We start from the raw sequence: 16,161 nt of genomic DNA on the forward strand, positions 1-16,161 counted from the left end.
CTAACCTGCCCAAAAAACTGATAACTGCGATTCACGTGCTTCAAAGGCGTTATAGGTAAAATATAATAATGGCGTTAAAGATTCATTACGCTAATATTTATTTCCTTTCAAACGGGGACTTGCACAACTTGCCCCGGGCCCGTTGCACAACTTGCCCCGCCTTCCCCTACGGTATACCATTATGCAAATTTGCAAAACAACGAATTCATCAAAAGACAATTGAAGGGAGTAGGCTAATTGACACTACACTAACGAACCAGTAGAATGCAGTACTACCGGTACATGGCTCTAAAACTGCAAAACTAAAACTGCAAACTGAACTAAAAAGTACTGATTAGTGGTAGTCTGGTGGTATAGGCTACACAAATTTAAAAGAAGTATTTGTTTTGCCCACTTCGTTGTCCAAATATATCTACAATGCGATTGACATCCACTTTAATTGTTGTTGGTCTTTCCAAGTGCAACAAAGCTAAGTTTGACAGTCGTGTTTGGCCCATTGTTGATCTCAGATATGTCTTCAATCGTCGTAATCCGGAAAAAGACCTCTCAGCTGAACATGAAGTTGCAGGAACTGTTGCTAGAATTTTTGCTGCTTTGGAAAAGTGGGGCATAGTTTTATCTAATCCATTTGAAATTAGAAATTTTGTACATTGTACAGCAGTTTTGATTTCTCTGTTGCGAGTGAGTTGGTGAAAAAGTTGATATTCCGATTCCAGGAAATCCTGTTCCAAGGTGTAGAATTCAGATATCAACTTCAAGCTTTGTTGGTTGGCATTGTTTGTATCTTCCGAAAATTCTCCTTTTGAAGACTAAGGAGAGAATTTGGGCAATTTTTCATATTTGGGCAAGATTTCACACCTATCTATTCTCCTTTTAGGATAGATAGGTATAAAATCTTGCCCAAATATGAAAAATTGCCCAAATTCTCGACAGATTGGGGGTGCGATTGCACCCCCTGCACCCCCGGCTCGTACACCTATGCATCCAACTAAAGAAAGATATGTGATAAATGCGTCCAACTAATTCTAATCTAGTTTAAATTCTACTCTAATTTGTGAAAACTTGGGTAGCTCTAATTCTAATCCTAGTCTAATTTGTAAAAACTTAAATTAGTCTAATTCTAATCTCATTTCGAAAGACTACAAAAATTTTAGTTGTCCAAGTCTGCTTCAGGACAGCTTTCCATTCAGCGGCACCTAATGGATGGAATAATTTTCCGGCAACAACACTTCAACAGTCGGAAGCTTCACTTTGTGAATTTGTGTAACCAGCCCTGCATCAGTGCTAAAGTCTCTACAAGTAGCCTAGTTTATGGAACAACTTAAAGAAATTACTGTTTGTAAGTCTGAGGATAAAGATTTCAAACCAAACCGAATAAATGTTTGAGAGATACAAGTACAAAATGGTTGGAACGCCTGGGTAATCTAATCGTAATAACCCAAAATGGCTACTAACCACATGTTCACCTAAACTCAAATAGGCTACGGTATACTAAACTCATGCTCACCAAACATTTCAAAAGCCGAACTGTTTCAGTGCTAATGGAATTTTCATTGCACTAAAGATGAAGTCAGTTTAGATATAGGTAGCGGTATGCAATTGAAACTGAGATTATATTACAATAATGATGTTGGCCTATAGCTTATTTAATCAATTAGTACACTGCGTTGAAGTTACGGACTTTGTTTTGTATGTCTGCGGCAGGCTACAACAAAGCAAACTCTCTACCAAAACTTTAATAACCCTATTCTGTCATATGAAAGTAAAAGTTGGACTTATTTATTTATTCTAATTAGGCTACTAATTTATGCTTTTTAACTCTGGTGCTACAGAAAAATACACTAGGGCCTAGGCCCACTACAATTATTATATAAAAAATAGGCATTAGGCTACAAATGAGGCGATTAGACAAAGAAATGGGATCCAAGACAGATGAGCAAACAATTAAGTAAAACAACACAGAAACATATTGAGTTGGATCGGCAGGCCAGCTACATCGATTAGTTTTTGTAGATATGATGGAGGGATAAAGGTGCAGGCGAAGGAGACAAACTTGGGGAAACGATGTACCGTAGCTCATGTGGACTGACGTGTGGAAGCAAATGACAGCCAGCCTATCGTCCGCTCTAATAGCCCAGTTGGTTAGCGCGTGACTTCGGAAGAAGCTTCAAGATCAAGCAACGCTGGTTCGACTCTCGGGGTGAGTGCTTGAGCAACTCACGTTGAGGACTGCTCTCCATTCAGCGGCACCTAATGGATGGAATAATTCCCAGGCAACAAGACTTGAACAATCGGAAACTTCACTCTGTCATTCTCGGCGACCGGGCCTGCGTCAGTGATTCAAAGCCTCTACAAATATGCAAAATTGCCAGGAATAACCTATCAAGGCTTTGTCAGTCTGAGGATCAGGGGCGCCTGAACGATTTTTGACTGGGGGGGCAAGATTACGAAAAAAGGGCACTTTTTTTTACAAACAGGCAAATTTTTTGTTAAGTTTTAAGATAAGGTATAGCGATAATGCTAATCTATCAGCTCACTATGTATTGAGTAATGATAGCCTACAAGTGTCCGGTATACAAAGAAGGGCATCATGCTATGTTATAATGATGCAACCTACTGTCAAGCCTTAAAGCAGCCTGCGGCCATGGCTGCTAAGTAGAGCTTGAATGACCGCCGGTGCTACCTCCTCAATCGGCCAAGTTTGGCCGCCGGTCTCTTCTAACCAATTATTTAATTTCGCAATAGAATGATCGTGGATTAACTGTCGAAAATATGTAGTATCAAAGAGTGACGCAAAATTAGGTCAGCGAGTCATAATCGCCACTGTTGCATTGTGCGGGGATATTTGTTATTGATGGAATATATCCATCTGCGATCACCAGCGCTGTAAGTCTTGTTTGTAATTCTCGACGTTTATTTTAACAAAGTGTTAATCTGAAGTGCTAATTTACATCGGCTGGCATTATTGTCGTTTTTATGTCGATTCGATGTTGTCGGACATTGAATCGTTGTTAAAAAGGAGAACTAGGTTAGTTGACATCCAAGGGGAAAACATTTTTTGATCATATTTTGCAAACATTATGCTTCTTTTAGTAATGTCCTTCACATCATTGAAATATTTATTTTATTACATTGCCGTCATCGTCAACACAATCATGTCGAGCGTTGTTTTTCGTTGCTAAAAAGAATTCTAGGGGAGTGGCGAACTTCTTTAAAATCAGCCACATTGGAGTGTCGTTAGATGGTCCCGCAGTACTGGATTACAATTCCGATAAAGCAGTTGTTGCGTGGTGCAACGATTCTATTGTAGAACGTCGCCCAGGCCCAGACTTCAACAACACTAAGTGATCATTTTGGCATTGTTGCATGTTTAATTTTATTTACTTGTGCTATCGTTATTTTCAGTGGCGGCTGGTGAGTCCTAGAAATGGGGGTGCTGTGGCCGCGAAGGCGAATACAACAGTGGGGGGAGGGGGGTCTCCTTCAGAAAATTACATTTGATTTGGTGCATTCTGAGCATATTTTAGCTCTAAATTGTGATAAATGTTTAATGTAAAACTTGGCTTATAAGCTTTGCAAATGTGTAATATTTTGAATATCACGTTCTTAATGATTAAAAGAGAAAACGCTTGTTTATTTTCATTACCTACTCGACAAAAAATTCTCCCCTGGCCTATGTCACTTTACATTTTGGATGTAGATACGTTGCTTGTTGCATGACATATTAAATTTAAGCAGTTTTTGCTAAGGATGGGAAGTAGACCTATCCTAAAAAGTATCAGTTTTTCTAGTGCCTCCGTATTTGCGTTCTTCTTTAACTAAGACTACCGTAATACTAATCAGCGAAAATGTAAACTACTAATTGGTTCATTGCGTAATATTTAACAGTGCGTAATTTCACAACATGAAGGTGGACTCAAACTGGTGTCACTATTGCCTATTGCGTTGTAAACCACTTTTGACGTCACCACGAAGCCAGACACGGTGGATCGACTTTTCACTCTGTGCCTTTTTTCCTTTTTTCTCGTTCTGCCAGTGTGCTGTTCCGAAGACAGCACACCGCTTTGCAATTCGCTTGTACACTGTACAGGCAATTCAAGAAAACAGGCGGCTCTACGACGTCACAGTCGATGCCTCTACGACGTTATGCTGGTGTGCTGTTTCAAAACGGTAGCCACTTTAACAAGTCGAAATTCTGCCACTAAAATTGATTAGAATGAAACCGCCAACCAATCACAAGCTACGGTTTAAGTGACGTAAAAAATGGCGAAAAGAAGATGATAGAAAGCAAATTAAGTGATGGATTTTTCGTCAGCTGGTTGGCTTAGGGGTTAGGGTTAGGGCTAGAAAGTAGTCATTTCATTGACGCGGGTTCGATTCCCACTACTGCTATTTCTCTTTTTCTTCTGTAATTATCAAATAAAGTTCAAAACAAGCATTAACTCTCTGGATGAGTGCGAGAAGGATCACAATTGGACAGTGGCCTCTTATAACATGTTCTGATTGGTTGGCGGTTGCATTCTAATCAATTTCAGTGGCAGAATTTCGACTTGTTAAAGTGGCTACCTTTCAAAACAGCACATATTTCCTAGCACGCAGAGTTTCCAAATATAATTTACACTTATAACAGTCAGCAATTCTGTGAACAGAGAACAAAAAATACATTTTGGGCAGAAAAAACGCTAAGATATTTGAGAAACTTTTTGTGAAAACTTTTATGGGAGTGCTGCAGCACCGCAGCACACACTAGCGAGCCGCCCCTGGTTATTTTTATTTTGTATTTTGGCCTCCAAGCACACAGATTTGGCCGCCGAGAAGGAGCTCCCGAAAAAAAACGAGTTTTAAGGCCTGTACTGTGTTGCAAAATTTTCTGCCGTAAATATTATTTTGAGGCAAAAATGAAAGATTATTATTAGGCTAAAAGCGAATAGTGAACAAAGACGGTTATTTTTCTTAAATGTATTTAACAAAAGAAAAATGATCGAATCGCAATTTCTGCAACAAAATATACAACGTAAGATTGTTAAACTCAACACTAGAACTAGAACAAAAGAAGCTGTTGTTCGCTAGCCTGCCAGAATGAAATGATACGAATAGAACGGAGTACTGCCTCGCGGAGTACACGTGACAAGAGGAGTGCAAAAGTAATCAAGGAAGCATGCTAACTGCAGGCATTTGTGCATCCCCCCCAGCTCGTAAGGCGAAACTGTAGGCTTACGAGCTCGAACCCTTGATTACCCATTGACCAGAGGATGCGTCTAAATCCAATGCCGGCCGTCGGGACCGCGTAGAACGGCGCAAAACAGGCGATTTTTCAATATGAGGGACTCCACTTGTGGGTTCGGTTGGTTCCACTGAATCGAAAGGTAGCGGCTGCTTTGGATGTTCAGGTAAGTGCTGTGGCTCACAAAGCTTCGGGCTTGAGGCTGGTGTGGGGCAGGAGAGTGCAGGCGGACTGTGATCTGCATCGAGAGGCAACATCGGTGATTCTCCAATTTCTGGGCTAGGGCCTATCTCGAGATGCGGAGGGTGGGGAGGGCAGTAGTCCGTTTCAGGAGGCTGGGCAAAAGAAGATGATGGGAGGCTCTGTGGGTGAGCATTGATGTTTGGTTGAGGAGGGATGGGATCGGCACATGCTTTAGTATATGGAATTACTCGCAAGAAACGTCGATTCCGTTTTGTGATTCTGCCCGACCCGTCAACTTTCACTACATATTTGTCATGCGGCAACGTTTCGACAACCATTCCCACTTTGTCCCATTTTTGAGGATAGTTACCGTTTTGGTTTTGGATAAATACGCGGTTTCCACATTGTAAAGTACGTAAAGGACGAGTATGCTGAGACAGCGCCTTATCGGTTCGACCAGCTCGCAGGCGAAGGGCGTCTTCCTTTGCCTTCCATGTATCCCGCCATGTACGACGAATGTGACGATTGGAGAACTTGACTAGGCGGTTTACAAAACCGAATGCGTCGCGCAGAGGGTGACCGAACACGATCTCTGCTGGAGAGATATCACAGTCAGGATCAGGTGTGTTACGCAACTGTAACAATGCACGTAAGAAGGAATCGTTGTTCAGGTCTCCGTTTGGGCTCACATTAGTCATGAGCAAGCGTTTGACAGTTTTGACAGCCACCTCAGCTCGACCATTAGATTGAGGGAAGTAAGATGACGATATGCGGTGCTGCACACCCCAATTTTTAAGAAAGAGTTCAGTAACGGCAGCAGTAAATTCGGGACCCCCATCTGTAGATATTTCCTCAGGAACACCAAACGTGGCAAAGTACGAGCGCAAGAGTTGAGTCAAAGCAGCTGCTCCTGCGGCACTTGATCCTGATGGCGTGGCAAATACATCCGACCACCCCGAGAATCTGTCCCCAATGACCAAAAAGTGACGGCCCCCATAGTCAAAATAATCTGCAAAAATTTTCTCAAATGGTGTAGCTGGGGGATCACATGGCGTCGGGGGAGGAGCTGCTTGAGATGGAGCATTACGATTACATGATGTACACGAATCACGAATAGCATGGATATCATTAGTCATACTGGGCCAAAATACTATAGCACGTGCCCGGCGTTCCATGGCAGACACACCTTGATGACCAGCATGCAACGTTGAGAGTACTCTAGGCCTAAGCGATGGTGGTACAACAATACGATCATGATATAGGATAACGTCGTCTTCAACAAAGAACCCGTCACGATAGGGGAGATATGGGCGAATGTCGCCGGTGTTGGGAAAGGTGAATCCCGTTTCAATAGCTACCATTAACTTGCTAAGGTTTGGATCGGCGGCTGTTTCCCGAACGATTTCAGACCATTGCAAGCAAAAGGTATGGGCGGCATCTGCCTGTATGGTAGTAACCAGCGCCATTTCTGCTACATTATTTTCTGCACACGACGCTACAGCAATGAGATCGCATGATACTGGATGACGTGAGGCAGCATCGGCTGCGCAGTTGGTTGTGCCGGGTAAGTGTGCGATATCAAAGCGCCACATTAGTGTACGCTGTTTTAAACGAAACAGGCGAGTGTTAGTGATTTCGTCTAACGTACGGTCTCCGAATATTTTTACCAATGGCTTATGATCCGTTACAATAACCAAATTATCACAGCCTTGCGTAAAATACTTTGTCTGTTCTAGGCCCCACGCAACTGCTAGGGCTTCGCCTTCTATGGGGGCATAACGTCGTTCGGCCGATGAGAGGAATCGGGATCCTGCAAGAGTCACTTTCCAACCTGATGAGCAGCAGTCCGGTATAGTGGAAGCACATACGCAATGTTTTTGGAGAAGGAAATATCCGATGCCTTTATTAGACCAGTCAGGGCGCAAACATGTTCGACGGCAGGGGTCAAAGATTTCTACTCCATGGCGAATAGCGTCAACAATTGCCGATTTGGAGGCGGCAAATGCGGAATCCAGCTCCTGTGACCATTCGAACTTATGCTTTGGGCTAAGGAACGGCTTGAACGGTGCCATTAGGTCACGCAGTTGAGCATAGTTTCCTACTTGGTTGATTAATCCAAACCAGCTGCGTATGTCTGTGATATTATTCGGGACTGGAAATTCTTGGATGGCGAGCAAGTATTTAGGGAGGGGCTCGACCATTGCTTCTGAGATACGGAATCCAGCAAAATCTACGGTGCGTTGGGCAAATTGAAACTTGTCAGGGTTAAGGACAATGCCCGCCCGTCCCACTAAAGTGAGGAATTTTATGGTTCGCCACCAATGTTCTTCCAGTTCGCTATCATAGAACACTGTGTCGTCGACACAGCGTTCTTTTCGCACAAAATCAGTTAATATGGTATTGAAACGGCGATTGTAGCCATCCCCAGAGGATAGGAATCCTTGCGGTGCCCTAGTGTAGCGCCATCTTCCAAAGGGAGTGATGAAAGTTGTGAGGTGCCGATCAGAAGGACGCAGTGGAACACTGTGATAGCCGTTCCATGCGTCAGTCACCGATTTCCAAGTGTTTCTGGGGACACGACGGGATAGCTGGAATGGAGCTTCAGAGGCGAAGGTTTCTCTCTGGCAGAATTTGTTTAAGGGGGAAAGGTCGACAGTACGGCGTGGTGAGCCATCATTTTTGCGTGTGATAACCATACGATGACACCATGTGGTGGGTTCGCCGTGGGGGACTTTTTCAAGGATTCCCAGAGCCTCGTCGCGGAGGAGATCAGCGTGTACTTTTTCTTGCCAATGCAAGGGGATAGACGCTGGTGTATGAACGGCCACTGGTTTCGCGTTTGGGTCAACATGTATTTCTATGGGAGGACCAGCCATACAATGTAGCGCGCGGTGCGGGCAAGTGTTGAAAGTGGATGCGGCGTACCTCTGGAGTAGCCAGTTTGCCATCTTGTCATTGTTTTCAGGTGTGCACGGGAATGGAAGCTTGGTTGGGGGAGCTGGAACTGCACCACGTTGAGGGCAAGTGCACGACTCCAGTTGCTTGCTGGGTAATGTGCAGCCACCGTTAACAAGTCTGACGACGTTGATTTCTGGTTCGATAAGATTGTGCGCCATTTCTTGCTTGATCTGATGTTCCCCTAGAGTTGGGAACTTCGGGGATAGGGCACCTAAATGCAATAGTGTGTCATGAGATAAGTATAACTTGTCAACGTCTTGACTGATGTAAATCATGCTCCGACATTCAACATTGCAGCCGTGCGCTGTACCCCGAATGATCGCACGAAATGCTCCTGTAATGGAAATAGTAGAGCGATTTGCAGCTATTAGGTTTGGTGCGGGTACAAGGGTCTCTTGTCCAAAGCCGGATTGCACAAAGTTCTTCAATGACGATACATTTATTTGGGCACCAGTATCTGCGATTGCTGTTACTTGTGCTATCACGCTAGTGTAACTGCCATGATGACATGAGTCATCCATAGATATGTCTACCCGAACTGTGGGATGTTCTCGCATGCGGGATGGTGTCCAATGCCCTTTTTGGAATGTGTGGTGAGGACCACGAATTGTTGAGCACATTGGGTCTCGGGCTACGATGTCAGTTTGTGTTGAGGCAAATGTGCCTATTTGAGGTACAGTAGGTGCTGCACAGAGTGCTCCGACTGATGCATCTTTAGGAGGAGCGCCCCATTTGTTTTTATGACAAGATGACCGAAAGCATTCGAGACAAAGGGAGTAAGGCGTAGTGTTCCAACCTCTGGGGCCTTCTCTGTAACGATTGAATAATCTATTGCATTTAGGGCAGTGAGTTTGTTTAGACCAATTGGGAGAGGAGGGTGCTGCCTGGATGTGTCCACGGTCTCTTGGAATAGGGCTTTGGCTTTTCTTGCGCTTGAAAGTCGACACTACCGAAACGTCGTGAGATGGTACCGCATTGCGAGCCATTTCTTTATTCTCGACAAGGGCGATGATATCGTTAATGGGAATCGACAATACTTTGTCCATTCCCATCATGTCGCGACGAATCTCATTGTCGGAAATTCCACTGAGTAGTGTGTCTCGGATCATGTGATCTGTATAACTGACTTTCAGGCCGCAAGAACATTTAGTAGTGAATGCACATATATCCGCTTTTCCTCGAGCACGAGCTGCAAAAGCGCGAAATTTTTCATCGCGCATTTGGTGCATAGCCATAAACTCTGTCCGTAACACCCCTGTGGCGACAGGTATAACGGCCAGTTGTCGCATTGCAAGCAAAAGGTCATCTACAGGTTTACTCACTGTTTCAGCGTCAGCTTGGAGAAGGCTGTCCCCTAGGGCTTGGCCAGTACATTGGAATAACTGGGCTGAAGCTGCTTCATCCGAAATTCTGCACCCTTCTTTGAAAGCCTTCCATCTTCTGGTGAACACGTTCCATTCTTCCGGGGAAACTCCAATGTCTACAGTAGGTCGAATAAGCTTCGGACCAAGGTTTACGGGCGCTGGAACGTTGCGCGTCGTATCAGCATGACTGTACGTGTGACTTTGCAGCACCACACAAGCAACCGCTTCGGGCACGTCGGCTGTTTCAAAATTACAGTTGGGAAAGGCGCATGTTATCACCACCATTCCACAAATTTCTTTAGATTAACCTTATCCTATTGCGATTCGATCATGAACAAAGACGGTTATTTTTCTTAAATGTATTAACAAAAGAAAAATGATCGAATCGCAATTTCTGCAACAAAATATACAACGTAAGATTGTTAAACTCAACACTAGAACTAGAACAAAAGAAGCTGTTGTTCGCTAGCCTGCCAGAATGAAATGATACGAATAGAACGGAGTACTGCCTCGCGGAGTACACGTGACAAGAGGAGTGCAAAAGTAATCAAGGAAGCATGCTAACTGCAGGCATTTGTGCAAATAGCAGAAATTGTTATATTGCAAAATGTGCAGTTGCTTACATGACTTTAAAAGGGCACCATTGCCCCCCCCTGCCCCTCCATCTGCAGAAAAATTGAGGGCAGGGGGACATCCGCCCTCCCTGCCCCCCGCTTCCGGCGCCCCTGCTGAGGATAAAGATTCAAATCAATCAATTAACTTCCGCTCAGAGACGGCACATGATGATGATTTAACCTTTTTTTTTCTCACAACTGTTGCTTTTCTGAAATCTGTTTTTATTATCTAATTAGAAGGTTCGATCTTCGCTGACGCAAAGTATTCACAAAGTGGTTGTCAATTGAAGGTTTAAAGCCGGCACTCGGTCAAAATTATCAGAATCAACGCAGAAAATTTTGCTCTCCATTTTAGTACGGTAACACGTGCACCATCAGAGCTTTCAAACTCGTTTTAAATTATCATCCATCCGTGGAAAATTGAGAAATGGCTCTTGATGTTATTTTTGTTTGAAGCTTGTAATTAAAACAATTCCGAACTTTATTGCATGCACACATTTATTCAAAAAAAGAAAAGAATAATAATAAAGCTACGCTCAATCCGAATCATGGTGCTGAGGCAATCACATCTTGAGCAAATATGGTCTGGCTAATAAAAAAACAAAAATAGCGCTTCTGTTACACTGATGCAGAATTATGTAGCAATTCAAAGGAGGCTTTGAACATTTGACCATGATAATCATCCAACATTCACAAAGTTGTAAGGTCCTTTAAAAGATTCTTTTACAAATATTCTTTTAGTAGCTTAGAGGAAATACATTGATCTACTCGCACAACTGCACAAGGATACGACGCATCCACGAGCCATGCATTTAAATAGCTGTCATCCATGTCCTTCAAGTCCTTAGTTGATAGACATGCGTTTTTTTGTTCCTGAAATGTGATAGGAATTTTATAAACGCATTGGTACATTAAAACGAAGAAGATGTCAACATTCAGCAGCGGCTCTGCGATATGATTCAAAAGACAGTCTATTCAGAAAATAATGTACAAAAAATAAATAAATTGAATTGAATTTCTACAATGGCAAAACACAACCACGGAACTAATCTAGTGTCACATTGCATAAAAATTACCAGTTGCACTCCCGCATAAACACATGTCTGTTTTGGAGGTCTTCTTACAAACTTCTCCAGAACACGAACCACTCCATTGAACTTTCGTCCTCTCTTGTTAAATATGCACACCTGAAAGCATGAGAATTCCGATGTAGGTTACAGTATGGCAAAAAGTTGGAAATTAGTTTTATTCAAAATCTACGACACACAAAAATATTAGGCTACTACTATGTCTGCAACTTTTGTGATCCAAGCAGTTCAACCTTGCATGGTAAGCAATTCAAATCCTACAATAGGCTACAGCACAAAGCAGATACCCAAATCAATTTTTGTCCCCCGGCTATGCATCAACCGCATAGCCTAATCAACTCATCAAAATTGCCGATTACCCAACTACCGTACCGTAAATCTCACGTAAAATAATTCACGGCCAAATCGGCTGTTTAAAAGATTCACTGCTGTCACATGCAACCCTGGCCTATGTGTAGGCTGCAGTAGGCTACAGGCTATACCAGTAGGTTATTAGTAGCCTCCTAAATCAACCAACCTTCATATTTAATTTAATTCCACTGCAGCTTCGCAGTTTTGGAATAGTTGGCGAGTCTGGATCTGACGATTCATCATCTGTGCTTGTAGAGAAGCTAGATATATCGCTATACGAGTCGCTGCTGCTTCCTTCGTCATCGTAACTGCCACTGCTGGAATCATAGCGGTCGCGTTCGTCAGAGCTGTCAGTGTAGGAAGTTTCGCTTTCGTCGTCGTAACTGCCCGACTGACTCGACAGAGTATATTCGTCTTCATATACCGAGTCAAGCTGAATAGCAAAACCAGGAAAAAAAATTCTTGTAAAACTACTGATATAGTGTACTAAAACTTTTCAAGTTTGTTTTGAAGGCAAGCCAGAGTTAGATTTGTGACCAGACAAAATGCTGACTACGATAGGCTACTGCTTAGGCTATAGGCCTACTTTGTTGGTTTTGAATCTTTATCCTCGAACTGACAAAACTTTGATAGTTTATTCCTGGTAGTTTCGCACACTTGTAGAGAATTTTGACGCAGGGACGGTAACCGAGATTGACAGAGTGAAGTATCCGATTGTTGAAGTGTTATTGCCGAGAAATTATTCCATCCATTAGGTGCCTCTTAATGGAAAGCAGTCCTTAGAATGCGTAGCTCAACCGCACACCCCGAGATTCGAAACCTACTATAGCCCATGCGTCTTAATCTGGAGTGCACGGGCCACTAAGCGCTGCGAGACCTGTTTTTAGGGGATGCAGGGATGCTGAATAGTTTGGCTTGGTTATAAATGTCGTTAGAAGCTATGGTTGTTTACCGGGCTTTTCACCAACATTCTGAATTGTAGGTGACTATTACTTTTTAGCGTTCTACGAGGGGTGCGGAAACTGGTTTGTTATTTAAAGGTAGTGCCAACAACAAAAAAGGTTAAAATCACTGTGCTGGTAACTAGCCTATGCTGCTGCTGCTGCAGCAAACAGCACCGTTAGCTCAGTGGTTAAGCACCAGATTCAAGATCACGCGGCGTTGGTTCGGCTTTCGATGTGTACCCTTGAGCAGCGCATTTCAGGACTGCTCTCCATTCAGCGGCACCTAGTAGATGGAATAATTCCTCGGCAACAACACCATCAACCAGAGGAAACTTCACTCTGTCAATCTTCCTAACCGCCCAGCGTCAATTAAGAGCTTCTGTACAAGTATGCGAAACTACCAGAAATAACCGGTCAGAGGCTTTGTCAGCCCGAGTACCGTATAAAGGTTTAAAACCAAACCATGTGCTTTCCGCTAAACATATCTGTAGCCTACAGCTTTCAAAATTTAACGTCGGCCCTAACAAAGTATAGGCCAGCTGTCAACATGAAACTGACTAAGAAACTTAACTTACTTCCGATTCTTCGGATTCATTTTCGTAATCCTTGATGTTCCTTAAAGTTTTTACATTGGCGTTTTCATCTGCTTTAGGAAGCGCAGACTTCTTTTTTCTTGAAACTATTTTCTCCGCAGAGATGTCCATTTTCTTTGTTTTACTTTGATTGTCATTGCTTGTAGTTGGCTCGGTCTGATGCGCGGAACCTTCGCATTGAGTTGAATTTCTGTGTCTGCCAACTTTTACAGAAGCTGATGTTGATAGCTTTTTCGCTTTAGAGATTGGCACTCTAGATGTTTTGTTATCACTTCCAAATTTGCCAGCCATTTTTCCAACTTGCTTTGATTTCACTTCTTTCTTTGTTGCAGAAACTTTTTTGTTTTCTGCTGCTTTATTGCAATTCTTTTGCAAAGCAATGTTGCTTATTTTGCTGCAATTACTATAAATTTTTGATTGGTTGGAATCCGTTCTTGAAAGAGGTGCTGTAGTAGTATTGGAACTTGGAGGCAATTTTTCACATTTTTTGTTGTTTTCAAAGCGTCCAGTGTTCTTGAATGCATTTGTGTGCTTTCCTGTTGCGGCACTTTTGGCTTTCACAGATTTGGAATTTAATTTTGCATTTTTTCTTGCTGCAGGCTGTTTATCATGTTTAGAATCTGCTGAAGACTTCATAACTTTTTCTTGCTTTTTAGTTTTCTAAAAATAAAGTTTTCTCAAGTAACTATTCAGAGTTACTTCACTATGTAGATTCTAACGATCTTTTTAAGCCTGATGCTGCGAGTTAGTTGTGGCAATATCGAATTACACGAGCTTTCGGAACACAGTTCCCTAGTCATGTGTTATGACGAATGGTGTTGAATTCAGTGAGTGGTTCTTTCATGTGGCTCTTTGGTTTAGTTGAGGCTGCAGCATCAGGCTTAAAAAGATCGTTAGAATCTACACAGTGAAGTAAGCAACGATCATGCTGCTAAAAGCGAAACTCAATCAATTGTATTCAGAGTTAATACGTAAATTAACATTGAACCAGACGGAAGCAAAATATTTTTAAGTTGAGTTTTGGTAAAGTACTTTCGTGAATCAAAATTGTGATTTAATCAATCACGTAATAAAAATTATTTTCAACTTTGCCAGGATTCTAAGTTGCCCAAGGTAGTAGCCTACAAGAATCATCTACCGTATTACCTTCTCAGAATCCTGTACCATATTGAGCAAGCCTGCTATTACAAAACTGGTGGGAATGTCATCTACTCCTTTTTGAGGAATATTCGTTGATTTGCGGCAAACGGGACATTTAATCGTTTTTTTTGAGCTTTTTTCTGCAACTTTGAAGCAGCCTAAAAGCAAAAATGGTGCCTTCAAATTGTGCCTTTAAATTTACGCTTTAAAATATAACTCAGCAACCTAGTAGGCCTATAAGTGTAACACAATTTTGAAAACTTTAAGCATGCGTTAGTGCCCATATAGCCTACAGTAAAACCTTGGGTTTGCAATCCACAAAGCCTTAACATAGACGAATGCTTAGGTGGCCAGTTCCTTTCTCACGGCTGCCTTTCTTTTAGCAGCTACCGTACTTCCAACCACTTTGTTTACAACCAGAATATTCTCTAGTTCGCCGTGTTACAACACAACTTGGGTAGAGATGAGCGGTATTTTTTTAAACAGCTTAAACCGGAAATCGAACCAGGGTTGCACGATTGAAAAGCAATCGTTTTATATGCTATAATTCTACCATTATTGTTTCAGAAGGAGATGAATATCAAGTTTCACACTGGAAAAGAATGTTTTAAAACAGATCAAACAGCAGTATAGCTTACTGTTTTGACATTAGATTTTAAGCTACAGTAACTTTTTTTTAAAGCTCTTACCATGAAGACATTGGTAACAGAATGCATGTTGGCATTTCAAGACGCGCGGGTTGTTATAACGCCCACAGCATATAGGACAGGTTAATAAATCTTTTTCCATTTGATCTTGCAATGATGATGCTGATGGCGTTTTACTTGTTGTTGCCATAATTATACTGTAGGCTATGAAGTTTAAATGAAAGAACAATAACCTTAAATAAATTGAATTTAGTTGTAAGTGTGGTGAAAATAAAAATACGGCTGTATAGGCGTTTTGTGGACTAGCTATGCTGAAATATTAAGATTACAATACTGCTGAATACATAACTATAAATGAATCAGCCTATAAGCTTACATGCGAAGCATAATAGGTTAACTCACTTGTAAAATACAAATAGGCTGCAGTGCCAATTATTAGTGACATATGTGGAACTGGCTCCGATGTGGAGAAGAGACAGTTTTCCTCAGTAAAACGTTGTTCATAGCTTAAACCTAAGCAGCACAAGATCAACCCTTTTCAAAAACCTAGCTCACAGGATAATACTGGACAGAAGCAATTCATACTGTTTGATTTCGTTTTGGAAAAATGATAAATCACAAAACGATTTCCAAACCGAGCCTTTGTCTTCACCGTGGCAATGGGCGAAGCTGAAAGGTTTGATCCACTCTCTGAAAGGCTAACTCTCAAAACCGGCTTCTCATGTAGCTATACAGGGCCGTTGTTAGCATAATTTGGGCACGGTACCAATAAGATTCTCGGACTTCAAATCAAAACACGCTAAATCTAATAAATACGCGATGGCTTCTTCCACAGACCACTAGAAGTGTAGGCTACTTTAGGCCAGAGGTAGAATCATTACAGAACAGACGCATTTTTCTAGCTGAAACAGCAAAGGCTATTACCAGTTTAGTAGCCGAGTGGTTTCGCCTTCGGCTCTGGTGCTGGTAGATCCGAGATCGATTCTAGGTCGGATCAAACTGAAAACTTTAAAAACGGTAGGCCTACCGATTGTGTTCTTTCCTGCATAGCGTAA

The 16,161-nt window shown here is 42.3% G+C and overlaps 1 protein-coding gene across 1 annotated transcript; it reads right to left on the reverse strand.

Annotated features, from left to right (window-relative positions):
• Positions 1–10,933: 10,933 nt before the first annotated feature.
• On the reverse strand, positions 10,934–15,296 carry LOC145781623 (uncharacterized). Its single transcript, XM_082593298.1, has 6 exons — positions 15,149–15,296; positions 14,466–14,617; positions 13,302–13,979; positions 11,949–12,215; positions 11,420–11,530; positions 10,934–11,216 (listed from the first exon to the last, which is right to left on the reverse strand). The coding sequence occupies exons 1-6, from the start codon at positions 15,294–15,296 to the stop codon at positions 11,067–11,069; spliced, it is 1,506 nt and encodes a 501-aa protein (XP_082449424.1). The 3' UTR covers positions 10,934–11,066.
• Between the last annotated feature and the right edge of the window lie 865 nt (positions 15,297–16,161).

The sequence above is a fragment of the Aplidium turbinatum genome, chromosome 13 (assembly GCF_918807975.1).
Source record: "Aplidium turbinatum chromosome 13, kaAplTurb1.1, whole genome shotgun sequence".
Taxonomy (NCBI): domain Eukaryota; kingdom Metazoa; phylum Chordata; class Ascidiacea; order Aplousobranchia; family Polyclinidae; genus Aplidium; species Aplidium turbinatum.